The sequence below is a fragment of the Arvicola amphibius genome, chromosome 4, assembly GCF_903992535.2.
Source record: "Arvicola amphibius chromosome 4, mArvAmp1.2, whole genome shotgun sequence".
Taxonomy (NCBI): Eukaryota; Metazoa; Chordata; class Mammalia; order Rodentia; family Cricetidae; genus Arvicola; species Arvicola amphibius.
In genome coordinates, this window is record NC_052050.1 from 146,020,803 (window position 1) to 146,048,343 (window position 27,541).

The 27,541-nt window shown below is 48.0% G+C and overlaps 1 protein-coding gene across 2 annotated transcripts in view; it reads left to right on the plus strand.

Moving 5' to 3' along the window:
* Positions 1 to 27,541, plus strand: part of Plekha2 (pleckstrin homology domain containing A2) — a 57,069-nt gene that overhangs the window by 17,516 nt on the left and 12,012 nt on the right. For both annotated transcript variants that reach the window (XM_038328427.1, XM_038328428.1), the window contains exons 3-9: positions 11,888 to 11,944; positions 17,894 to 17,942; positions 19,420 to 19,517; positions 22,139 to 22,279; positions 22,785 to 22,931; positions 23,875 to 23,943; positions 24,324 to 24,394. In XM_038328427.1, coding sequence (XP_038184355.1) covers positions 11,888 to 11,944; positions 17,894 to 17,942; positions 19,420 to 19,517; positions 22,139 to 22,279; positions 22,785 to 22,931; positions 23,875 to 23,943; positions 24,324 to 24,394 — 632 coding nt within the window. The remainder of the gene's footprint in view (positions 1 to 11,887; positions 11,945 to 17,893; positions 17,943 to 19,419; positions 19,518 to 22,138; positions 22,280 to 22,784; positions 22,932 to 23,874; positions 23,944 to 24,323; positions 24,395 to 27,541) is intronic.

Sequence of the window (27,541 nt, forward strand, 5' to 3'; positions counted from 1 at the left end):
TGGTTGTGCCATTTTGAGCCAATCAGAGCTGAGGAGGAAGGGGAGGAAACAACAGTCATCATGGAGGCACAGGAGGGCCTGGGAGGTCACCTAGCTAGAGGGATGCTTGAGGGTAGGGTCTTCAGAAGAAGCCCTTAGGATGAGCAGCCAGGTGCCCAGACAAAGATGTGGAGGCAGTTCTTCATTAAGGAAATGCTTTCTCAGGACCGAGGAGTGAGGGGGAAGCCTGGATGGGAAAGGAGGAAGGCCACACACTGCTGTGTGCTCAGATGGAAGTCGGAAGGGAAAGCTTAGCCTGGCCTCCTGGGAACTCTGGGTGAACTTTAGAGTTGTCCTGGAAGAGCCGGGCTCGTGTACGCCTGCGCTGACTACTGAGGACCACAGTTCTGCAAACATAGTCAGAAGGAACCTGGGAGGCCAGCCACAGTGTCTGCTCGCGGGATGTGCAGGCGGACGGGGGTGGGGGGGGGAGGGGGAGAATCCGAACACAGCATGACCGAGCACAACTTTAAATGGCAGTATTCTGAGGGAAGGAATTGAGGTTTTCAGTCACAGATATGATACTAAACCAGGGATGAAACCCCATGGCTAAAATGGCCTCGCTCAATGGAAAGTACCAATGTTATCGATTAGGCCACCGAATCGGCTAATGTGTTTAAAAATAAGTATGCTGGCAACGCCAAGCAAATAAATAATTCTTTTGATATCGCAGTCATCATCTTTAGCAGGAAGTTTGTCCTTTCAGCAGGCTTCTAAACTCATAATACCAGACTGTCAGCTCTAGGTACATAATAACGGTATAGAGCATGCAATACAGAGTGTTTCTCTACAACCTAGTCATCCTGCACGCAAACGTTTTGTTTTTTTTTTCATGTTTTCAGTGCTGGGGGTTGAACCTTGGGTCTCATTCAAGGTGGGCAAGTGCTCTTCTACTGGCCACATTTTATTTATTTTGAGACAAGGTCTGGCTTAATTAATTAATTAATCCAGGCAGGACAGAATTTGGGATTCTCTTGCCTCGGTCCCTTGAGGAGAGTTGCTGGATTATAGGCATGTGTCTATCCCCAGGATTGCAATGACTCTTGAAATATTGTCTAAACTTCCTTCAAGTTACAATACTAGCAGGTGTGGGTGTGGGCATGTGCGTGCTTGCACGCCTGTTGTTAATGCTGGAGATCAAACCCAGGATTTCCCATGTGTTGGTAAATTCTATGCCACTGAGCTACGTTCTCAGGCCTTGGTAATTTTACTTTTAATTGATGTCGGTGGCTATCACGATCGAGAAGAGGAAATTCTTAATTGGGCCTTCTCTACTCTGCAGTGACCTTTGAATGATCACCTAGGTTCCAGCTGCTCAGCTACACTGGTGTTCAGCCCTGCCAGGGCCCGCCCACGCGGCTAATTGCAAAGCTAAATTATACAGTACGTGAATAAGTGCAAACCGAAGCGTGGAAATGATATGACATTTGACGGTGGTCCGTGTTGGAATTACTCAGTAGAGTGTATTTTTTTTTCTCCTTGCTAAAAATATTACATTGGTACACGTCTTTCACACGGACCATCATGTGAATTGTGGATCATCGTGGTATTCCCAAAGATTGCAGGTCTCCTAGTAAATCAGGGACTCCAGTAAAAGACCTATGCTCTGTTTAAAACAGACAGACAGACAGACAGACAGACAAACAAACCAACAAACCAGACTGAAAACGGGCCTTTCCACTGGCCGGACAAAAAGCACAATGTTCACAGCGAGATGGATATTGGGCTCATACGTACCTTATAACACTATGACAACGGTGTTTTGAGAGTGACGTTTTTTGTGTCAGAAGCCTCCTTTGGAAAGGTTTGGGGTCTGTCCGTACTTTAAAGGCTTCTTCCTGCATTGCCAGCTTCAGCCAAGACCCAGGAAATAACTTCATTGGAAACTGGGCAACATATATACCGGGTACAAAATTTAGTGGAGAAAAGTGGGTATGGCGGCAACCGTCTCTGTGTCCTGCCCCTGTCCCCCGGCTGCAGCCCCTCTGCAGGCAGCAAACACGACAGGCCTCTTCAGTGTCTGTCTGCCACGTGGCCCCCACTTGGATAGGGCATCTTGTTAACCTTTCACCTCTTTTGCAGTTGGTTTGGGATAGTTTTTAAATATTCTTTAATTTTGTTTTTTGAAAAATTTTTGTATGTGCGGCTTTTTTTTTTTTAAAAAAGATGGACTTTCTGCAGTTGAATATTAAGTCTACATGTGTCTTAGTTCTTTCCTATTGCTGTGACAAACCACCACGGTTTCAGGGCAACTTACAGAAGAAGATGTTGATTGGGGCTCAGAGTTCCAGAGGGCTAGGGTTCATGTCCATTATGGCCCGGAGTATGGAGTATAGCAGCAGGCAGGCAGACACAGTGTTGGGGCAATCTCTGCAAGTTTAAATGTTGAACTAACAACAGAGAGAGAGAGAGAGAGAGAGAGAGAGAGAGAGAGAGAGAGAGAGAGAGAGAGAGAGAGAGAGAGAGAGAGAGAGAGAGAGAGAGAGAACACATGATGAACTGGGCACGGGGCAGGGGTGGGTTTTTGAAACTTTAAAGCCCATCCTCAGTGACACTCCTTCTCCAATAAGGTGACACCTCCTAATCCTTCCCAAACAGTTCCCCCAATCGGGACCAAACATTCAAATATGTGCACCTATGGGGGTCATTCCCATGGAAACGACTACATTCTGCTTACTGACCCTCATGGGCTTGTAGGCACATCATAGGCAAAATGCTTTTAGTTCAATTTCAAAAGTCCTTATAATCTTTCAGTCTTGTGACAATTTAAAGTCCAAAGTCTCCTCCGAGACTCAAGGCAACCTCTTCTTTGTAACCCCCTGTGAAATCAAAAAGCAAAGCACTTACTTCTAACATACCAAGGTGCGGAATATACATTACCATTCCAAAATGCAGGGACATGGGCACAGTGAGGAAATACTGGACCAAACACAAGATTAAAGACCCAGCAGGACCCACTCCGGACCCAGTAGTTCTATTGCAGATGTCAGAGGCCTTAGATGGCTCTTTCCATCCTTGGGCTCCGTCTTTCCAGCTCTGTTGCGCACATCCCACTTCTCTCTCCTGGGCTGGCTCCGCTCCCTCTAAGTCTCCCTGACAGACATGCCACAGCTCTGCCACCTCCAGCAACTGGAGGTCCCCAGTGCAGTCTAGGCTTCACTCTCACAGCTGTGCCTGGCACTGTACGTGGTGGAAACTGAGGGCCATTCTTACAGGAGAATGGTAGGCTTGGTGGCTGGCTGCAGGGGTGAAGGAGAAGCCGCAAGAGTTCAGCGCCTGCTTTTGCATAGTTAACCATTAACAATGTTCACCTGTGGGCTTCTTAATATTCTGAGTTTACAAAATCATTCTTTTGTGGTTCTGGGAGCTTGAACCCAGCATTTTGTGCATATTAGATAGATATTCTACCCTGAGTTTTTTTTCTCTTGTTTGCTAGAGAGTTATATTTATAAGACAAAAATTGTAATGGGGTGAATTATAAGTCTGTATATTTTAGAAGCCATAGGAGGCTTTTATATGTTATGTGTTCCACACATGATATTCACAAGTCACTGTGTGTGGGGGGGATCAGAAGGCAATTTGTGGGAACTGGTTCTTTCTTTCCCCTATGTGGGTTTCAAGGGATGGAACTCAGGTTGTTAACCTTTGCTGCAAACCAAACTTTATGGGCTTATCCCCAAACCAAGTGATGGAGGACACTCATTGGTTAATAAAAAAAAAACTGCCTTGGCTTTTTGATAGGGCAGGATTTAGATAGGTGGAGTAGACAGAACAGAATGCTGGGAAGGAGGGAAGTTAGTCAGATGCCTCAAGCAGTCGCCATGACTCTCCTCTCTGAAATGGATGCAGGCTAGAATTTTCCCTGTAAGCCACCCCTCGTGGTGCTACACAGATTACTAAATATGGGTTAATCAAGATGTGAGAATTAGACAATAAGAGGCTGGAACTAATGGGCCAGGCAGTGTTTAAATGAATACAGTTTGTGTGTTGTTATTTCGGGGCATAAGCTAGCCAGGTGGCCAGGAGCAGGGTGGCAGGAACACAGCTTGCAGCTCCGCACTACAACCAAGGATATGTTTATGCCTTGTTTAAATTTCAAATTAATCAAGTAATACTTAGTATTATATCCCATATATAATTTGGATTGATAACCAAGGGATTATAGATAATTATAGATTATTGATGATCCTAGGGAGACAGGGGTATTGTTCTCTTTTGAAAGAGGAGCCATGCTGATGTAGATGAATATGCTATTTATATCAGACAAATTTAAGAAATGTGGTAACAAAGACTAGGTTAAGCCAGGTGGTGGTGGCATACGCCTTTAATACCAACACTCAGGAGGCAGAGGCAGGGATACTCCTGAGTGCTGGGATTAAAGGAGTGCAACACCATTGCCCGGTCAACTTCAGCTCAACTTTTAAACCGTGTATATCATGCTATTTTCTCTTTGTTTAAAGTCAAGTATTTTCTTTTCAGGAATAATTTATGTACCTAGCTGTACTAAAAAAAACAATAAATAATAGAAAGTATCATATCTAGTTGACTGGAGAGAGGATGTGGAACCCCTGATAGAGATGTGGAAGTTGGGAGGAAAGACCAATGAGAAGATGAGAAGGAAATGCTATTGAGTTGAGGCAAACTTGGAGGATGCTGGGTTGAAGAAAGGGACGAAGGAGCTTATGAACCATTCGGGTTATTGACAACTAACTGCAGACCCACCTCTATCTAAGCATCTATGAAGCCCAGGCTGGGGACCAGGTTGGAAGAGGGAGGCAAGGGATATGGAGGTCATGTTATTACATACAAGCACTTCCTCCTGTCTTAGGTGCATATTCAGCCAAGACTAGAGACCCACGACCAGAGGGTTCAACCAGCACCACATCTTATGACATAGACGGCTCCCAGAGCAAGGTTAAATGAAACACGTATTGGGAACCAGAGAATGGGGAAAGCGGCCATGGGCACATGGTGGGCCAACAAGTTTTCAATAGGAAGTAACTTTACAGGGTGGAGGTAAAGAACTGCCCAGGGTAGCTGGTGCCTGGGAGAGTTCTTGTTTTTATTTAGCTGCTCTCTCGTATGAGAAGGGCTGTGGAATGCAGGTCTGGACGGCTTGCTCTTTTGCCATCTTGTCACAGGTGCTTCTTTGTGAGCCTGGATGGCCTTGGCTTTGGTGTGGAAGACTGTTGTTTTAGCTCACGCCCTAGGCATGATGAGATTGCTTCCTGTGTTCTCTTCTAGTCTTTTTTTCTACTGGCAGCCAGCAGCCGTATCTGATGCCTGCTGGGCTTCTTGCTGTTGGCTAGGCACCCTTCCTTCTCCCTTCCCACCCTTCAACCCCTGCTCTTGTGGAGCTTGGCACCCAAGAGCCAGTTGGACTAGTTCCTACCTAGCCCCAGCTTGGGCAACTAAGTATCTAAGGCCTTGCTCGGCGGAACCCTTCTTCTCCTGCTCTGATATTTACCTTTCATTGATAATCAACTCTCAGATATTGTTAAGGGGGAGTTGGCCTGGCGGGAAGGAAAGTACCATGGAGGATTGGGAACCCAGAAGGGCTGGGTTTGAATTCGCGCCTGACTTGCTCTCTGTATGATCTTGCTCCAGGGGCCTCACCTGCTGGCCCTCAGCTTCTGTGTCTGCAAAAGAGGATTGTGGAGATTCAGCAGCATTCTGAAGCCCTGCCCAGCGCTCTTCCTTGTCTCCCATGCTGGGTTCTCCAGAGTGTCAGGTTGCAGCTCTCTTTTTCCTGCAGAAGCCACACTGAGGGTCATGGTAGGCAAGGAGGTGTCACTAGCGCTTGCAGAGCTGATGCCTGTGGATTTGTGAATCCTCGGTTGAGTCTTCTGGCTATGGCTAGGCTCTTTGTTACTCTTGCTAGGACCTGGGAAATGGAGTCAAGTTTCTACTTTGGCCCGAAGTGCTGCTGTTTCTATAGAAGGGCTTAGGGTGGAGGTACCAGCTTCGTGAGCAGCTCAGTTCCTTTCTTGGTCATGGAAGAGACCATGTCTTACTTCACAGTCTTTTGAGGTCTTTGCTGGCTAAAGAGATTTTGAACAAAATGCATGGTGTTTTCAGTGTCTTTTTAAAGTCCCCCGTTAGTTCACAGGAACCTGCCCTGTGCCCTCCAGAAGATTCACAAGTCTAAGAGATGTATAGGCCACTTTTGAATTATGGGCCTCACACAGGGTGCAGTGTTGGGGTTTCCTTTCCCCACCCACCACTCTTCCCCGAGGACTTCTGGCTCTGTGGTCCTGTTATTCCTCTCAAAGGGCTGCTCGCCAGATGTGGTCTTTCATTTCCCCATTGTCTACTCTGTACCAGCAGCTGGTTTTCCCAGCACAGGGCCTCCAGCCTAGCAACCCAGTGGATTCCCAAGGAGCACTGAGGACACACAGGTGTGTCTGGATCCTCTTCTAGATCACTCAAAAGTGTGGGAAGAAACCATGGTATTTGTTGGCTTAAAAATTGCCCCATTAGGGCTAGATGTTTCAGTGGGTAAAGGCATTTGCCACTGATCCTGACAATTTGAGTTTAGTCTCTGGGACCAACACGGAAAAATGAGAAAAGCAACTCCTGCTACTCCTGAAAGTTGTACACTGGCTGTAACATACACACTATGGCGTGTATACACGTGGACACACAGACAAACAGACACAATAAATGTAATAAAAAAAATCACCCCTAATAAGTCAGCTTGGGTGATATAGTGAGACCTATGAAATGAAGGAAGGAAAAAAAAGAGAGAAAGAAGTTCTTTGACAAGTTCTATAGTCTGTTAGGGCAAGTATGGAATCTAGTTGTATATTTCAAAATAACTGGTAGGGAGAGTTTTGAATGTTTGCATCACAGGGGAATGAAAAATGTCCAAAGGGACAGATATGGCAGTGGCTTACTTTTCAGTCACTGTGACAAGTGACCAAGGCAACTAAGAAGAGAAAGCATTTGATTGGACTTCTGGTTTCAGAGGGGTAGAGAGTCATGATGGAGGATTAAAGGCTTGGCAATAGGAACAACCGAGAGCTCACAAAATCTTGATCTGAAAGTGGAGGCATAGAGAGACCCACTGAGACTAGTATGGGCTTTTGAAACTTCAAAGCCCACCCCCAGTGACACACCTCCAACCAGGCCAATCTGGTTGAATCTTCCCCAGATGGTTGCACCAATTGGGGGACCAAGCATTCAAACATACGAGTCTATGGCCGACTTTGCCATTCAAACTGCCACAAACAGACACCTCGATCTGATCATTATAACTGTGTACATGTCTTGAATGTTTTTTGCTGTACCATTATGTGTCAGTTAAAAAAAAAAAAAACCACCCTGGGTGATTTCACATATACTGCTTTCTAGAAGTTTAACTCCTCCATTTAAAAGTGAGGGAGTGGCTGTTAAAGTGTGTGCCAGGCATTCATGAAGGAACTGGGTTCAATCCTTAGCCAAATAATAATGAAGTGCATTTTACAAACCTTCCTGTGTGGGGGCCACATCTGTCCAGATGCAATGGTGTCATCCTGCCTCTGCCTCGCTTCCTGCATGCTGGGATTACAGATACCTAGAGTTACAAGACGCCTTCATTTCGATGTTCCCAGTCGTGTCCTTGGCAAGCTTAGAGTATAGTTAGTGTAGTAGACTAGACTCATGGGAAAATAGCAACACAGCTAAGTTTCATCCCATTGATCAGCTGCTCTTAAAGTTGGGTCCATGTAGGGGTCACTGGCAGTGTTCTGAAATGTGTGCCTTCTAACCCATCCCACTTGCTTTAGACTCAGCATTTTGAGGGTGAAGCCCGAGCCAGAACTTTCTCCGGTGGGTTCTCCAGGGGTTTGAGTCTGCACCGAAGTCCAGGATCCATCTGTGGGGATTGAAGGCTTCAGGAGGGCCCTAAATTTATCTTTCCAGGGTCCTCCCCACACTCAAGCTCCTGATGATTCCTGGATTTTTTGCCCCAGCACCTGGCCTGCCTCAGGCCTTTTTGTGCAACCTCGCTTGATTAGGAAGTGTCTGTCTGGGACTGTCTGGGTGCCACCATGACAGTGAGTTGTTGCTATTAAGCTTCTAGATCCAGTTAATTGGGAGTGGACACCGAGTCTCACTTGGATGGAGTTTGTCTCAGGAATCCTAGGGATGTTTTTCCCCCCTGGGTAGGTAGGAGGAGGTGGGCAAACAGCTTTTTAGACATTTGTCATGCTTTCCTGGCTCCTTGGGACGGAGAGAGCATTTATCTGTGCCTCAGAGCAGAAAGGGTGGAATATACATCAGCTTCCCCCACCCCCACCCCTAGGGTAACTGGGCAGCAAGTCTCGGTGAGTGGGAGGAGGCGTGAGAGGCTGGAGCAGAGGGCTGACATCCTCGAAATCTGATCTACCCCTGTCATTATGTGTGGCTTAGAGGCCAAGCTGTTCCCCATCCCACTTCACTCAGGATTCAGGACGGGGCTCCAGAGGCTTGGAGATGTGGTTTGGGGGTGAGGAGAGCAGTTATTTAAGAGTAGCCCAGACCCTGGTGTTTGCATCTTGTAATTAGCTTGGTTGAGGGGCCCATGGCCGCCCTGTGCTGTGTTCACCCTATTTTCGTGTAATTTCTCCCGACCACTGCCTGGAACAGTTTATCATCTGTATTTTATAGGGACAGTCTCGTCTGCAGTCAGAGTGTTAATACTCCAGTTAGGATGTGGTGGCTTCTAGGAGACCTGAGAGCCTTTGGCTCCACGTGTCCCTGGAGCTCTTGGCCCCAGTGAGGCTGCAGAGATGCAGGCTTGCTTCTGCCGCCCAGCAGAGCTGAGTCTCTGCCCAGAGTAGTTCAGAGCCCTAGAGGCCCATCTCTCCTTACTCTTGGACAGCGGCGGCTGTCTTTGGATTTTGATTTGGGAATAGCAGAGGCTATCTTTCTTATCACAAAGAAGATTTCCTTTAAAAATGATTTTAAAATCATTATGAAGTTTAACAATGCATAAATAAAAGGAATGCTAACCTGAGCACCCCAGGGCAGCTTTCACTTTCTTATCTTTTACAGAACTTGGGGTGATACCCAAGGCCTCCAACGACGCACTTGGAAAGTGCTCTACCACTGACCCATCTTCTCACCCCCACACAGGAATTCTTCTGACTCAATGTTTCATCTGTAAAAGGTGGCAATGGGGTCTTTTTTTTTAAAGGTCTTTTCACTGAGGTTTAGCGTTCTCTTAAATGGCGGTGTGACCCCTGTCCATCTTCCTTCCTTCTTCCTTCCTTCCCTTCTTTCTTTTTCTTTTTCTTTTTTTTCAAGAGAGGATTTCTTTGTGTAGCCCTGACTGTCCTAGAACTCGCTCTGTAGACCAGGCTAGCCTCAAACTTACAGAGATCTGCCTGCCTCAGCTTCCCAAGTGCTGAAATTAAAGATATGCACTACCACCACTGGGCCCCTATCCATTTTCTAATGAACAGGAAATTCGACACTGACTTTACTTCAGAGATATATGTTAATTTAGACAATGGGCTAGAAGACTTTTCAAAAAACTAAGATATTTCTTTTTTTAAATTTCTTTTAATTAAAAAATGTATTTTTATTTTATGTATGTGGTATTTTGTCTGCATGTATATCTGTGCGCCATATGTATTTGGTGCCTGTGAAGCCATAAGAGGCCATGGATCCCCTGGAACTGGCATTATAGGCAGTTGTGAGCCACCATGTAGGTGCCAGGGATTGAACTGGGTCCTCTGCAAGAGAAGCAATGATCCTAACCTCTGAGCCGTCTCTCCAGCCAAGACATTTCTTAAGGCATCTTCTAGAATGGTGGACCATTTCACTGTTAATCCTTAGGTAAATTTACTAACTTTTCTTATCCAGAATTTTGTTCCTTTCATTGCTTTGAGATAGCCCTATTTAGTGAGGGTTTCTGTTGTCTTCCTGGAGGATAAAGGTGTTCATTGGAGCTGCAGGTTCAGGTTGTGGGCGTGGCTTCTCAATGGAATCTCTGACTATGGGGGTGGGGTGGGTTCTCAGACTCAGGTTAAAAGGGAAAGGATTTTTTCAGTCTTATCTATCGGCCACTCCACTGGTATGATTTCTAATATTAGTCAACAGAAATCAGGGAGTCAGTAAGGCTCCGTCCTGGTAGAACATTGCTGACCCAGTATTTGGAGCTTCCGGGTGTGGTTTGTTTTTTGCTCCTTGCTTTGTTTTTGTTTTTAATTTGTTTCCGCAGTGTGTGTTGCGGTTCTGGGATGGAACCTAGACTGTTGAACCTAGACTGTTGTACACGCTAGGCAAGCATTCCCGTTGTCCCGCCCCCTCAGCCATCCTTGCTGCATGCATAGTGTGTTTCTTTAGTGGTTTTCATTTTTTGTGTTCAGACATCAGTTTCATTTGGCATGTATTATAGTAAGTAAATAAACTCAAGGCATGTTAAAAAACTGTATCATATGAGTTTGCATACTATGTTATGAAATGAATGTTGAAATGATATGAATAAGACGGAACAATCATTCAGAAAAGATGCTGTAGGCCACACTTGCAGGGCATTCCTGTGTACCAGGGAAGTCCCACACTGAAACACTCCCCTGTGTTGACCCCCCCCCTCATCGCTGTGTTACAAGGGCAGGGCTAGAGGTGGAACGTTCCTAATCTAAAAATTTGGAAATCTGAAATGACCCCAGATCTTCAAGTTTCTGAATGTTAATATGAAAACAAGTAGAAATTCTAACCTCATGTGGCATGTCGCCGTCAAAACACAAGGCACCTAAACCCTTGTACAAAATTACAGCCTCCAGGAAATCTGTGTAATGGGTATATGAACCATAAATGGAATTTTGTGCTTAGACTTGGGTCTAGTTCTCAGGACTTCTCATTTTTTAATGTAAATTTTGTTTGTTTGTTGCTTGTTTTTTCAAGATAGGGTTTCTCTGTGTAACAGTCCTGACTGTCCTGGAGCTCACCCTGGAAACCAGGCTGGCCTCAAACTCACAGAGATCCATCTGCCTCTGCCTCCCAAGTGCTGGGATTTAAGGCATGCACCACTACCGCCCGGTGTAAATATTTTTTAAAGCACCGGGATGTGGTGACATACACCTAATAATCTCCAGGAAGTGGAGGCAAGAGGACCACACTATCCCTCTACTTACTCACCCCCAAAAAGGAAAATCGGGAAAAAAAAGAAACTCTGATATCTTGAGCATTTTGGTTTGGATAAAGGCAACTCAGATTGCCTTTTTTAAAAAAAAAAAATCCAAATCGATCTACTTTTATTTTAATTTTTTAAAAATTTTATCATTTTTAAATTTTTAAAAATAAATTCATCAATTTATTTTACATCCCAGCTTCAGCCTCCCTCCACCACATCCTCCCCTCCCAGTCCCTCTCCCCCATTCCCTATTCTCCCCACCCCCTTACCCCCTCTTCCATCTCCATCCAGAAAAGGGCAGGTTTCCTATGAGTACCAATAAAACACGCAGTAAGACTGAGCATCCCTATGTATTAAGGTTGGGCGAGGTGACCCAGTATGAAAAATCTCCCAAAAGCCGGTAAAAGAGTCAGAGACAGCCCTGGTTCCCACCGTTAGGAGCCCCATAAGAGATGGCCTCTGTTTTTACAGCAGGGAAACTGAGGCTAGTTAAGAGACTTCGCAGTCACATGGCAAAGCACACCCGTCTAACCGTTGTCCCAGACTAACTTGCATGGGGTCGGGGTACTGTTAATGCTACCATTTTCCTCCAGGAAATCTGTTATGCAGCGATTGTCACCAGTGCCTTGCAGGTGGGGACAGTGACTAACCAGAGGCTGAGTGGCACAGACTGAACTAGACACTGGTCTGTCTTTTACTGCAACTTTGGGGGCCCTCGCATCTTAAGAAAACACCTTTGTCTTTCAGAACCTGGCAGTTGGGGCAGGAGCTGTTGGATCTCTGCAGCTGACTTACATCTCGAAGGTAAGGTTGGTTTGGTGTGCTGGAGTCTAAGCAGGAGGGGAGTTCCATATCCTGGAGGTGTGGGCCTTTGGGGAGTTCATGTCCGTTACCATGTTTCTCTTTCCCAGGCATTGCTGACTTCCATGGTGGTTGGCTGGCAGTGGGGAGGGTGACCCGCTCTTTGGATGTGCCTGTTTGTCATCTCTCCAGACCTATAGGAATAGTTGGGATAATCTATAAAGAAAAAAGTTTACTTTGGGCCACTGTGTTTGAGGTCTTAGTCATGATCGTGGGGTTCATGTGAGGCAGTACCTATGGCAGAATGGGGCCCTACTTTTTACCTCACAGCTAGGAAGCAAATTATAGAGGGACTGGGCCCATCATCTCTCTCTTGAGGGTATCCCTAATCATTTAAGGACCTTCCATGTGCCCCAACTCCTAAAAGTTCCAGGTGTTACCACTGGCCTTTTGGAGGCATTTCACATCCAAAATAAAGCACTATGTATGGTGTCACCTTTTTTGTAACTGGGACAAAAGGACACCAGGACCAATCCATCAGTGGATTGGAAATGGCTCAGGCCCCCTGGAATTTTGCCAATTCTCCAGACAGAATGCTTATGGAAGGAGGGTTGAGAACTCCCCACCCCCTTCCCAGAAGGCCCTAAGATATGCCAGGACCACTTTCAGCATCTGGGTACCTTCTAGAGAGTATGACAGGCAGCTGGTAGTCTGTGCCTTCTGCCCTTAGGGGCAAGAACAATTCCCTTTGGCCTCTGAGACTGGGATAAGGCCAGTTCATGGTGCCCACAAAGAACTGCTGAATTCAGCTGCCTTTAGCAGCTCCTCCCTGGGGCAGCCACTGCTGCTGACCCATGATGTGGCCCTGATTTAAAGAGCTAGTTCCAGGACAGGCTCTAGAAACTACAGGGAAACCCTGTCTTGAAAAAACCAAAAAAAAAAAAAGAAGGAAGGAAAGAGAAAGAGAGAGAGAGAGAGAGAGAGAGAGAGAGAGAGAGAGAGAAGAAAGAAGCCAGAGAGGAATTAGATTCTCTCCTGAAAGCAGGAGGAAAGAGCCAGGTGGCATCCAGCCAGCTCCAAAGCTGCCGAAGTCCCGTCCCCCACTCGAGTTCTCAGAGGAACTGCTGAGGCCTCTCCCACCCTAGGGACTTTGAGGACTTAGGGGCTGGGGGTTGAGCTAAGCAGCCACCAGCTCCATCTGGCAACAGATTTAAGTAGCTCTGTGGGAAGCTCCCAAGGGAGATGCTTAAAAAGAGATGGACCCAGAGATTCCTGAGAGGAGTGGCCATCTTCCGCTGGACCAGCAGGCAGGCTTGTCCCATGCCTGCCAGCTGCAGACAGAACCTGGCAGAGATGTCTCAGCGAGGCAGAAGAAGCCGGGCAGTGGCTGAGCTGATTAGAGAGGAGATGATGGCCTCAGGGGACGAGCCACGGTTAAAGGGCAGCTTCGCTAGCACAGCTGCAGGCAATTTGTGCACGCCTTTTGATAAGAAATGTGGCGGCAGCCCCAGGCCAGGGCAGCACAGCCCTCCCTCCCTCCCTCCCTCTCCCCTCCCCCTTCCCCCAGGGGCCCTTTCTTCTCATCTGCTGTGAGCACATTAGGTCATTTCTCCAGAAGGAGAATTGGGGGGGGGGGGGAGCAGAGAACCCTGTCAAAAATGAACACTGAAACATCTCTCCTGGGTGAGGGTTTGGGAAGAGTTCTTTTTTTTTTCTTGGCCAGGGAAGAGAGGATATAATCTCCTGCTGGATCATGATTTATGAGCGCAGCCCAGAGGAGGCTTTCCGTGTTCTCAGCCGCGGCTGCGTTGGCTGTCTCCTTTAGAAGGGGTGACCTGACTTTTCGCCCTTCCTGAGACAGCCAAGCATGCTGGGGGTCTTTGAAAAACCCACAACGGCCACTGGGTTAGGTTACAGATCGCTGAGTGCCTTAGCTCCAGCTGATTGGCTTGTCAGAACACATACCCAGGTCCTGGTGCTGCTGGATGCTGGCATGTGGGGGTGGGGATGGTTGGGGGGATGGGGTAGGGGGAGTTGGGGGGTATCCTGTCCTCCAGAGAGGCAATCTAGACAGGGAACCAGTCTTTGGCCCATGATGCTACTTCTGTATTGTAACCCTTCTCTCCTGTTGCAGATATCACAACGCCAACACCAGTCCTGCTCAGGCTGGACTTTTGTCAGAGCTTCTGATAGATGACAGGCCTTCCTAAAATGTGGGTTATTAACTATTCATGTGTGGATACGCTAGGGCAGTGCTTCTCGACCTGTGGGTCGCGACCCCTTTGAGGGTCAAATGACCCTTCCACAGGGGTTACTTAAGACCAACGGAAAACACATATATTTACATTATGATTCATAACGGCAGCAAAATTACAGTTATGAAGTAGCAACTAGAATAATTTTATGGTTGGGGGGTCACCACAGTATTAAAAGGTCACAGCGTTCATTAGGAAGGGCACAGTGCTAGAGAGTTAAGTGAAGAGTATTACTCATATTCCAGATAAACGTGCTTACAGGCATAACAACTTGAAAGTCCTTTGACTTTGTCAGTGACTTCTTGCTTAACTGCTCTTAGTGCCCCCTTGAGGGACAAGGCTCCCCAGACACCACCGGAGATACACTTGAGTTCTCCAAGGCTTCGTTCTGCTGGTGGGGCCCCAGTTCCACTTCCTGTCAATGGCAGACAGGGTGTGGCTGGCCCTCACAGCGTCCCTCTGAGGTCTCTCTTTGATCTGATAAGCGAAAGCTCCGGGGACGTCCAGGCAACTCTTTTGCGTCACTCCGTGGGGGATCCCATGGGTACTCTTTCCTCCACATCCCAACCCTCTCTGGCTGTTGGCGTGCTCGCAGGACCTGGCAGTAAACCACTGTTGGGCAGTGACTCAGTTGTGGCCACCGTGTGGTGTGAGGATGTTTGTGCCTGGCTGGGTGCTCTCTCCTGAGTCAGACTGTTGGATGGCCTCACCCACCTGTGGCCACACTGCTTCCTGCGGGTCTTCTGTTCTTCTCTTCCTGTGTTTGAAGATGGCTGCTGCCTCCTGGCACAGTCACCAACAGGTGGCAGGTGGATCGGGGCCATTCAGACCTCTGGGGGCAGGCTGTCAGGGAGAGAGGAGAGGACGAAGCTAGAGTTCCAAGCAGCTCTTCTCTGTGGACACAGCCACAGGTGGGCAAATCCACTTCCTGTTCCTGCTGTCAGCCTGTGTCTGTGAGGCGAGCGGTACTGTCCTTACTAAGGGAGAAGCTGGTCTGGGGAGGCTCTCAGCCCTGTCCCATGGCCACTCAGGACAGAGCGGGGATGAGTCTGTCAATGAGTTACTTTACCCAACAATACTTCCATGCTAAGCCATGGGCCTGAGGCACTCTGTGAATGCGCTTGCATGTGGCCTTCCTCTCAAGTGCATCCGTAGAGAAGAACAAGCAGAAAGCCATGTATTCCTTTGGAAGCTTCGGGTCTCACGATAACTGCATGGGCAGCGTTTTCTCAGGCTGACTAATCAGTGCCACGAGCAGGCTCATTTGTAATCCATGTAGGGTGAAAGGGTCAGCCCGTGGCGCTCTGTCCAGTCGGTGGTAAATATGAGGAGAGAGGATCTCTGGGACAAGCTTTTCCATGCCACCCAAATTGCCAGCTGGGTGAGAAGGGAGCTAGAAGGCAGGAGGGAGCTGAGGGGACAGAACACAAGTCTGTGACACCGGGGGTTAAGGCAGGAACCCAGCACAGCACAGGCAGATGGCAGGAGGCTGCCTGAGGAACACAGACGCTGAAGGCCACAACCAGGAAGGGGGTGGTTTGTAGCTCAGCAACTGGCTTGGGCTAAACCTCAGGAAAATGAGGTGGTTCAGGAACAGGACTGACAACCCCGAATGCTACCTGTGAAGTATGCAGACATGACTGCCTCTGGTAGTCTGAGCTCAGATTTGTGGGCTCCCCTTCATGTTCTTCAGGACTTTCTTAGGCCACAGGACCTCCACCTCAGGGTTCCCTCATCAGCACCGGGGTTACATACACACATATTCTCTGACTGTCCCTGCTGGTGCCCTATGAGGCTTTGGCATTCTGCTAGGAATAAGGAACCTCATTGACAGAAGCAGTCCTTCATCCTGTGCCTTCAGAAACAGGGGTCATGTGACTTCTTGTGTGCTTTAAATACTTGCCATTGAGGATGATGTAATGTTATGCAGGCATTTAATTATTGACACTGGAAATGCCATGCTTTTTTTTTTTAAATGTCGGAAGCTAAGCAGTTTTTTCAGGCCCTATTTTAAATTATTATTATTGCTGTTATTATTATTATTGAGTGTGTACATGTACACATGTACATGCATTGATGTATGATTTGTTTTAAGATGGGGTCCACTCATGTAGCCCAGGCTAGCCTGAAACTTGCCATGTAGCCTAGGATGGCCTGAAAGTCAAGATCTTTTTGTCTCAGCCTCCTGAGTGCTGGGATGAGAGATGTGTGCTGCCTTGCCTGGAATTACAGTCCCTCTTTGATGAGCAGAGTCTGTATGGTAGTGCAGCCAAGTCCCTTGCTTGTGCTGCCACATTCAATGCTCATGCTACCTCCATGGGGGCACGACTTTGACTCCTCTCTTGACAGACCGTGTCACGGAGGTCACATGCTTGTGAACTGAGACTGACTCCAACGCCAGCCTCTACTATTTGTTCTTTTGATATTTTGGAAGGTGACACCTTAGCTCCTGATTAAGCATTTGGAGCAATGTTAATTTTGGCTAAGGAAGCAAGGCAAGTCCCTAGGAAGTCTTTAGGGTCAAGAGCAACAAGAGCCTAGAGACCAGTGTGTCAGTCAACGTGAGATTTTTAGCAAATGTAAGCCACAAGGAGACATCACTCTCTCCTCAAGACTTCAATTCCTGCTTCTAATTCCAAGTCCCAGGGTCCTGAGCGGAGACCAAGAAGACCTAGGACAACAAGAAAGGGGACTCAGAACAGTGTCTAGGGCAGGATGGTGGCTCTCTGTGGATAGGATCCATGGTATGTGCTGCCTCACTAGGCAGATGTGTGGAGTGCTCCAATGTGGCTGGACCAGCATGTAGGATAACCATCAAATCGTTGTAGGCTGTGGTGGAACATGAGCCCGAGTGATGTGGGCTCCTGTGCAGATACACAGCAAAAGCTAGATGAAGCACACCAGTGCCCTCATCTCCCAGGCCCTGCTCTCAAATACACCCAGGTGAGCATACTCATCTGGCAGCCACTCTTTGGGTTGTTGGAGAGTTGCCTGTGTTCATGGCCAGCATAGATAACCATGCCTTTGGACAGCATCTCTAAATGCTTGCCACACTCCCACCCCCCTTTCTGCTTTGACCTGAGTTTGTATGGCTGAAGAAATACCACTTTCAGTGGAAAGACTGTTTAGGGAAAGGGGATTAGCTCTTGAAAGCACAGCAGAGGCCTGCTGGTATGAATGGGGCTCTGCTAGACCTTTGGCTCAGAGAGAGATTCTTGTCCCGACCCAGTGGCTTTTAAAGTGTTTTTTGCAGAGACAAAACTTAACCCAGGCATCAAGATAGCAGTTATGTGGGCAGTAGAGATTCCATCATGGAAGGGGTATGATGAGCTTGGAAGGCAGTCATGGTCCTTGGTACTCAACATTTTGGACATCAGATATTTACATTAGAATTCATAACAGTAGCAAAATTACAGTTATGAAGTAGCAATGAAATAGTTTTATGGCCGGGGGGGGGGTCACCACAACATGAGGAACTGTTTTCAAGGGTCTCAGCATCAGGAAGGTCAAACCACTGTTTTAAGAAGTAGGAATGATAAAGCCAGTTTCTTAAGGGATTGAGGTAAAACTCTCAATTCTTGATCTTCCAAATGCACCCTTGATGTGCTCTTTTTAATGTATGAATATTTTCAAAGTCAACTTTTTTTTCATGCTGTTTGAAACACATTCATAGCTCTTTTGTCTTTATTTGCTACAGGTGAGCATAGCTACCCCAAAGCAGAAACCGAAAACTCCATTCTGCTTTGGTAAGTATTGTGGGTTTTCTCCACAGATGTGTGACAACTTCTTTTCCATGGAAGACAGCCCTGTGGTACCATGGGAACTGTATCCTGGGTGTAGGAGCAGCTTAGATAATAGTGATGTTCTGGATGCCAAGTAATACCACTGCAAAATTATTAATAACTGTGGCCAGGCACACAGAGGCCAGCCACGTTTTAGCTAGGCTGGCCTCTGCTCACTGTCTGCCTCCCACCCCACCTCCACCCCCTGCTCCATGCCCAAGCTGGCCTGGAACTTCGTTTCTGTGGCACCCAGACTCCAGAGTGCCGGGATTACCGGCTAAGCTATTAATTGTGTTTCGGTATTTGTGATGCCACAAGGTGGAGAGAAAACATTTCATGGAAGCCACCGCTATCGAGCTGAGTGGTGCTGTAGGAAATGAGGAGATCTGAGAGAGGGGAGAAGAGAAGGAAAGACTGAGAATGAAGGAAGGAATGTCCAGGGTCTCAAGGTTGCCAGATGAGTGGCAGGCAGCTGGGGGAGGGTCGTTAGTGGCACAGGAAGCAGAGCCACCATCAGTGCCTCAGGTTCCTCTACCATCAGTGAGTTCGGTGACTCAGTTGCTGAATTGTTAACTAGCCCTCATTGTGAGCAGAGCTGAAGCATTTCTGTGTCCAGGGAGGCTCTGGACATAAGCGTCAGGGAGGCGGAGTCACTTTTGGCTCTGTCCTTGCATGTTCTCAGCACATAGAATGGCTGCAGGCATGTAGTGGGCACTCAATAAATATTTGTTATATGAGTGATTTGTTATATGCAGGGGATCCTTTGTCTCCTCTGCAATGGCTTCTTGACTTCATGCTTATGCTAAAGGGATGAAGTAACCAACCCCCTTTTCCCAACTCCAGACTGGTGCTCCCTTTCTCCTGTTTCTTCCAAATATCATTGCTAAGTTCAGAAATCATTCTTAGATTTTGTAATATGCTATCTAATAATAATAATAATAATAATAATAATAATAATAATAATAATTTCAGAGGTAAGCTGTTGACTAAGGAAATGCTCAGAGGGAAGAACAGGTTGAAAACAAGGCCAAGCTCACAGACCCGATCTCCAGCAAGCCTTCTTCCGTTTCCCAAGCATAGACAATGTTCTAGCAGAAGCAAGCTCTAGGCTCCCAGCTTAGCCCACCAGCAGGTCTGTAGCCTGCTTTATCAATGTGCAGTGCTTCATGAATGTCTTACTGGAGGCAGACGAGTAGCCTGTGGCTACCAATAACACAAGGAGGCTACTCTTAATGCCAGTGTCGTTCTGGTGGCTGATGGGAGGTGAACTTTAAAGATGAGTTGCTGCGATCAGCTGTCTCTGAAAACACAGTGGGCAGTTTCTGGATCTGCTAAATGGCCCTTATGGCCCTTGCCACCTCAGACACTCTAACTTCCTGGGCTCTGTGGTCCGTGAATTCTGACCCGAAACCCTTTCTCTTTTTCCCCATTACTCTTACAGTTATCAATGCCCTGTCTCAGAGATATTTTCTTCAAGCCAATGACCAGAAAGATCTGAAGGACTGGGTTGAAGCTTTGAACCAAGCCAGCAAGATCACTGTATGTATGCTTTTTGTTCTTTTTGGTAGTGAAAGTGGCGTGTCCCAGTGTTTGGCCTCAGTGGGGTGGGGACAGGACTTAGAAGGCAGCAGGGACTTGCCCCCGGGACTGGGCAGACCTGGCTCTCTCTAACCTCCTCTTGCCCGTTGGCTGACAACTACAGGTTAACTTGACAGTGTGAGTTTGCATCAAGTTCAAGGGGAAGTTTATGGAATGTCCCGTCCCCTTTGTGCTTCCTGGGAGGGGCTCCTATCAGTCATGTTCTGGGTAATTATGGGATGCTGACTCAGTGCTGTGCTGGAGAAGGGTTGCTGACTATGGGAAGTCGAGGAACAGGGACAGCATATGAGAAGGGACTTCCATCTGTTTGTTTTGTTTTTTTCTAGTTTGGGGGATATTCTTCTTTGCTGGATCTGGACAAGTCTTCCATTTAAAAGCTTTGCTAACTTTGAAGCTTGTTCACGGACTGTGTTAAGTACTCTTGTCTTGGCTAATGGAAAAATTATTTCCTAGTCCCTAGAAATCTCTTTAAAAAAAATGAAACAGAGAAGCGTTAGAGGGAAGGAGGGTGGGGGGATGGGGGAAGATGTGTTAGTTTCCCAGCAGGCTGACAACATGCTTGAGATAATCTGGTGATGAGGAGAGGTGAACTGTAGATCATGGGGCTTCTTCCTGCTGGTCTGGGCCTGTGATCAGGCAAGCTACCGAGGCATGTGACATACATAGGAGAGTGTTCATCGCCTATGAGTTGGGAAGCAAAGCAAAGAACGAAGCAAGAAGGAGCTGGGGTCCCACTATCCCCATGAAGGGCATATGCCCAATGACCTAACTTTTCCCACTCTGTCCCATCTCTGGAAAGTTCCACTCCTTCCAAGTAGTGCCACGGGCTGGGAACCCAACATCTAACTGGGGGAATATTTAGTGACCTTAGCAAAAATTTCTCTGAGGAAAGAAAGAACGACCAGCGAAATGCAGTCCAGCCCGTCAGGCGGAGTCCAGTCGTCCACAGATTGCTGAAAACTTAGGAAGTCTGCACTGTACCTTGTCTTAGGGTTTTTATTGCTGTGATGAAGCACCGTGATCAAAAGCAATCTGGGGAGGAAAGGGTTCATTTGACTTACACTTCCACATCAAGGTTCATCACTGAGGGAAGTCAGGACAGGAACTCAAATGGAGCTGGAGCCTGGAGGCAGGAGCTGATGCAGAGGCTGTGGAGGGGTGTTGCTTCCTGGCTTGTTCCTCATGGCTTGCTTAGCCTGCTTTCTTATAGAACCCAGAACCAACATCCCAGGGATGGTCTCATCCACAATGGGCTGGGCCCTCCCCCATCAATCACCAAGAAAATATTTTACATTTGGATCTTCTGGAGGCATTTTCTTAACCGAGGTTCCCTCCTCTCTGATGACTTTAGCTTGTGTCAAGTTCAAATAAGAGTAGCCAACACACGCAGTCAGAAATATTGGTCTTCTAATGATTTCAAATAAAAATGCCCATCGCTGGGGCAAATTTTTCTTCCAGATACCTTAGAGTTTCCATGGGTATTAGTGGATGAAATCCCTATGTCTGTCCAGCATTTGTGTCTCTGGACCCAAGCGGGGTAAAATTTAGCCATGTAAACAGCCTGGCAACTGTTTGCTATTCTGCTAAACCTCGATGAACTGCATCGAGGGAGCTCAAGGCCAGGCTAGCGGAGGATGGGCCTTGCTGTGTGCTGTTTCTGAGCTGCGGGCATGCGATGCTACCTCGGTCACTTGCAGGACATTAACGAGGGTGGCTTGAGGGGGCAGTGATAGTTAGCATCCTAGGAGTAAAGGGCACAGCTCTGACGATCTGAGCTTCCCTTGTGGATAAAACTGAGACAATCACGGTCCTGGACTAAGAGGGGGCAGCTGGACGCTGAGCACTTCCCTTGGTATTGGTTGGGCCATGGTGTGAGGACTGCTACATGGCAAGCCACCTGAGGGACAGGAGAAGGGTGAATGCTGCTGGATTGTTTTGGAAAGGTGGTGGCAGAAGGGGTGTGTGTGTGTGTGTGTGTGTGTGTGTGTGTGTATGTATGGATGGATGGATGTATACATGTATGTATTCTACCATGTCCTGCTCATTTATAAGTATTCTGACGCTTATTTTGCTGGGGACTTTTATTCAGTCTTAATTATTAGAATATTAGTGCCAAGAGGATAGAGCTCATGTCTCTTCTATCTGGTGTTTGATCTTTGCTTTCTAATCAGGGTTAGCTCATCCTATAGGTATGAAGTAAGTTTTCTCTCTGTGTGTGTATCTATGTGTGTATATGTGTATGTTATTTGTGTGTTTGTATGTGTGTATCTCTCTGTGTATCTGTGTGTATTGTGGGTGTGTAAAAGTCTATGTTTGTGTGTACATGTGTATATATGTGTTTCTGTATGTGTATCTGTGTGTGTAACTCTGTAAGGGTGTGTAAAGGGCTGGCTGAGTTCCTCATATTTGGATCTGGATGTCCATGGAAGAACTGGAAGGGAAGAGGAGAGTGTTCTCACCATCATTTAGCAAATTAGCTTTTCCTTTCCCCCACATCCTGTTTGTGGTCCTGCCCTTCTAAGCTCCCCATTTCTTGCTGACCGTATCACTGTTCTCCCCAGGTACCCAAGGCTGGGACCCTACCCTTGGCCACTGAAGTTCTCAGAAGCCTCACAGCTCCTCCCACCCTAGACAAGAAGCCGCAGGTGGCCTACAAGACTGAGATCATCGGAGGAGTAGTGGTCCAAACACCCATCAGCCAGGTGCCGTGACTTGGGGCGGCTGGGGGAGGTAGAGAAATGTCCATTGTGCCCAAGGACCAACACTTAGTAAAAGGATGTGGGGAAGCTAGTGGAGAGGGGGTGACCAGGAAAATATAGTACAGGGTGGGTGTGGCCAGTGCCAGTGTAGAAGTTGAGGCCATGACATCATGATATCTTAAGGATGTGCGGTCTGTGTAGTTCTCCTTAAGACCCGGGCAACAAAACTTGTAAAACTTGGTGAGGCAGGGAATGAGACCAGACCCAAGACTGCAGTCCCTTGTGCCCTCTCTGTTCTTCACTGTTTGTCTCCCTCTTCTTGGTCTCTAGCTGGTGTCTTGCTTTATGAAAACATTCAGTGGCTCACCTGATGGGGAGCAAAGTCAGCTTTTATTTCTTTAACTGACGTACTATCAGAAAGGCTAGAGGTGTGGTGGGAAGACTGGGAGAAGCTGGGGCTGCCCAGAGGAGTAACCGGGGCATTAACAGTGACACTGTTTCCTTGTAGAATGGTGGGGATGGGCAGGAAGGGAGTGAGCCAGGGTCTCATGCCTTCCTGCGGAGGTCTCAGAGCTACATCCCCACATCAGGCTGCCGTCCTCCCACCGGGCCTCCCCTCATTAAGAGTGGCTACTGTGTGAAGCAAGGGAACGTGGTGAGTGCCAACACAGGGCTACCTTGGGGCCAGTGGGCGTGGATGCAGCGGAGGGCAGTGAGAGGAGGAACTGTACCCCTCTATGCCAACTGCCCTTGGGAACTAGCCATTAGCCCCTCCCAGAAAGCTCATTCAAGAAGCCTCAAGGCCTTCAGACTGATAGGTAAATTTCCCTCCTCCCATTTCCCCCGCTCCTTCTCCCTAGAGAATGAGTCCCCATAGTTGTCTTAGTCTCGGTTTCTATTGTTGAGCTGAAACATGGTGACCAAAAGGCAAGCTGGGAAGGAAAGGGTTTATCTGCCTTATTCCTTCCCAGCACTGTTCATCTCTGAAGGAAGTCAGGACAGGAACTCAAGCAGGGCAGGAACCTGGAGGCAGGAACTGGAGCAGAGGCCATGGAGGAACACCGCTTACTGCTCGCTTTCCCATGGCTTGCTTAGTCTGCTCCTTACAGAAACCAGGACCACCTGCCCAGGGATAAGCCCACCCACAATGGGATGGACGCTCCCCCATTGATCTCTAATTAAGAAAATGCCCTAGAGCCGAATCTGATGAAGGCATTTTCTCAACTGTGGCTTGCCCACAGCCCACTTTTACGGAGGCATTTTCTTAATTGAGACTCCCTCCTCTCTGATGACTCCGGCTTGTTTCGAGTTGATGGGATACTTGCCAGCACAGGGGTAGCTTCTGGTGGCAGCAGAGAATGACAGTGGTGCCCTCCTCCGGCATTAAAGTTAGGTGCTTGGTCTTGGGAAAATGGGGTTCCGATGGAGGCCAGGGCTTTTCACTGCCCCTTCACTTCCCATTATTCCTGGTGCCTGTCCTGATGAAGATGAGAGCCTGGCTTCCACGGTGCTGGATCCCTGGGCGTTTATTGTGACTGTGGCCAGTCCTGGCGCCGGAGACCTGTCCTTAATGTTTGGCTCCTTATTTTGCTTTTCAGCGGAAGAGTTGGAAACGACGCTTCTTTGCCCTCGATGACTTTACCATCTGCTACTTCAAGTGTGAGCAGGTGGGTGGTAGGTTCCGGTTCCTCCCGAGAGATCGCAGAAGCAGAGAGTGTGCCTGAACGGAGACCAGGCCCACGTAGACTTCCAAGGCACCTCTTTGTCTTATCTCTGTCCAACCTGTGTCTCTTTAGGATGCTATTAAAAGGACCTGGGCTGCTGCCAGGCCCTGCACAGTGGGCTGCTGTGGGGGCGGGGTCACAGAGCAGCTGCTGTGGGGGCAGAGCTACAGAGCAGCTGCTGCTTAGATTTCTCCCCCTTAATGATTATTTTGAAACCCAGGTTGGTTTTAGCCAAGACTCTGAGAAAGGGACGTTGGTGAGCTGGTGTGGGTCACTGGGCCGTGTACATAAACTCACTTGTCTGCTTCCATTCTTCCCACCAGGACAGAGAGCCCCTGCGGACTATACTCCTCAAGGACGTTCTCAAGACTCACGAGTGTCTCGTCAAGTCTGGGTAACTGCTGCTTCTTCATTAAATTTCTCTCTCTTTTCTTTCTTTCTTTCTTTCTTTCTTTCTTTCTTTCTTTCTTTCTTTCTTTCTTTCTTTCTTGTGTTTTACCTGCATGCTTGTCTGTGTGAGGAAGTTGGATCTTCTGGAATTGGAGTTAATGGACAGATGTGAGCTGCCATGTGGGTGCTGGGAACTGAACCTAGGTCCTCTGGAAGAGCGGCCAGTGGCCTTAACGGCTGAGCCATCTCTCCAGCCCCTTCTTATTCATTCTGAGCAAAGCCTCTGTCTTCTCTAAATCTTCATTTATTACCCCTTTCCAGGCTCTGTTTAAGAGTCGTACCCTTGTGGTTGCCTGGGTGCATCAGAACCGATGCAGGGTTGAGATTACCCTGGGCCAAGTGCCCTCTTCCCTTCGCCTACTCTTGCTCCTAGGATGAGCCTACGTGGTAACTTCTTGTGGCGGCAGAGAGTGACGCTTAGGCGTTTCTCAGGCGTCAGTCAGATGTCAGGTCCTTGGTCTCAGGGTCCGGGGTTCAGATGGGGGCCTGGTCTTTCACTGCCTTCACACTGGCCATTGTCTGAAGTTCTCGGGCCTTTCCTCCCTTGTTCTTTCTTTCTTAAGACAGGGTTTCTCTGTGTAGTCCCGGCTGTCCTGGAACTCCTCTGTAGAATAGACAGGCCTCAAACTCAGGGAACCGCCCGCCTCTGCCTCCCGAGTGCTAGGGTTAAAGGCGTGCACCACCACCGCCTGGCATTCGTCCTTTGTTCTTGAGGCTCCATTACACATGGGGTGATTCACAACACCCTTAAATTACTACCATTGGCGGAACAGGTATTTTTATTTGTTCTTCTTTCCTCTAGGAAACATCCCTTTTGAGTATATGGTGCATGGGGTGATGATTCAGGACTTGACAAGACAATGTCCCATACCCAGCCCCAAGTACAGGTGCTCATGGACAAGTGAACCTTAATAGAACCCAACCCCATCTTTTTGGCCATGAATCTGTAGTCTGTCTAGACTGTGCTTGAATCTCTCCCCGCTGTAGGTCTCATCCTGCTGTCCTGTGAAAGAGTGGCACCATCCTACATAAACACACATGCTGTCTGATCCAAAGAAGCAGACGCAGAAATGCTGTACTAAGTTTTTCCAATAGCAGCTGTAGGCTACAGAAGACCGGGGAGGCACCCAGGGAGAATTTGCAATTCGCGGAAGTAGCTATAGTTAGACATTGCCCTGAGTGTGGCTCCAGAGGGCAGAACTCGGCACAACTGGGTCATGAGAGATCATTGATTGCTCCTGACCCTGGAGGGCCTGGGTAGATCTATGAGCAGCCTAAGGGTGACTAGGACATGCTTGCCCAGGTTAGAGATCTAGGGTAGGGTTCAGCCTGAGAGTCTTGAAAACACCCTACCTCCAAGTCTGCCTGAGTCATACTGAGTCAGGGAGGTGAAGTCCACAGGGAAGGCTGTGGCTTTGTGGCCTCAGCTCTGTCGGATGGTGGAGCCTCTCTGGGGCCACTGGGGGAATTCGGGACAGCTGTAATCAATGGTTGCTGTCAAATGAATCGAACTGAAAGCAGCATGCAGCCTGGGCAGTGGATGTGAAAGGGGCAGAGCTCCTATCCTGCTTCCCATCTTAGTGGGCTGCAGGACTTAACCACATCTGCATGAATAAGCTAGAAGGTTAAAGCATTTAACCCTATCTGAGTTAGGCTTTCTGTTGCTGCTTCAAAGCACTAAGAAGCAAGCTGGGGAGGGAAGGGTTTATTTGGCTTACACTTCCACGTCACTGTCCATCATCAAAGGGCATCCGAGGACAGGTACATGGAGTCAAGACCTGATGCAGAGGCCGTGGAGGGTGCTGCTTACTGGCTTGCTCACACGGCTTGCTCAGTCTGCTTTCTTACAGAACCTAGGACCAGCAGCCCAGGGATGGAACCACCCACAGTGAGCTGGGCCCTCCCACGTCAATCACTAATTAAGAAAATGCCCTTATAGGCTTGCCTACAGCCTGGTCTTAGGGAGGCATCTTCTTATAGAGAGCTGTCCCTATGCAGCAGTTCAGGAAGTAGGAGTGGTAGCTGGTGGGGTGTATTTCAAGTGGTCCGTGCAGTCTGAGCTGTGCCTTTGATGACGATCATTAAGCATCTTTTTGTTTTCACTTCTCACGGAAGGACTGACAACATTTATAGTCCACGTCTGCAAGGCTTTCTCTCACCGGTGTTTGGGCCAGGTCCATGCGCCCTACCTAGTCTTAAGTCATGTCCCCTGCTCTGCCTGGGGGACTGGTCACAGGCTGTGTCACTTGTGTGTTTTCATTCTGGAAGACGTTTTCTGCCTGTGACCAACCCTTCCTTGGCACGAGGCTCTTTGTTATCCTGGAATGCAGTCTTACCTGCATCTGGTCTTCCCTCCTCAGGTGCTTTTCCTGGTAGCAATTATGCCTCTGCTCCTCATCCAGGCCCCATGGCAACTGGATGCACGCGGCAGGCAGTGAACACAGACAACTCCAGCCAGTTCGGGCCTGCGTCGTCACCACTTGCCCTCTGCTTGGCAGGAGTCGGACTTCTCTGCCAAAACCCGCATCCCGTTTGAAGCTTGTTGTTCCTTTCTTTTCGAGACTGCAATTTGATCCCAATAATTCTTCCTTCCCTTTTATTCTTCCAAACCCTTCCACATTTCCCTCCCTGATCTCCATCAAGTTCATGCCCTCTCTCTGTGTCTCTCTCTGAAGCTTATTATTATTATTTGTTTGTCTGGTACCGGGTGTACCCCCACTAAATTACACCCTATCTCCAGACGCAGGTCTTTTTTTTGTTTTTCTGATGAAGGAAACTAATTTTTAAATTTATTTCATACAAGCGTACAAAGGAATAGGTTGCAATATGCCATTTCATAATGCTTTGTTTTGGTTGTTCCTTGTCCCCCATCCTTCTTTCCTCCCACTCCCCACGTTGGTCATCCCTGTTCTGCTCCGCCTCTCACAATCTCTTTGTTTCCCCCTTCATGGTTCCCTGTCTTAAAAAAAAAGTTGTTTCACACATTATTTGCCTGTTGAATCGTGTGTGGATGCATGCACATACATGTGCACGTGGAGGCCCAAAGGCAATGTGTAGGAGTTGCATCTCTCCTTCTGCCTTGTTCGACTTG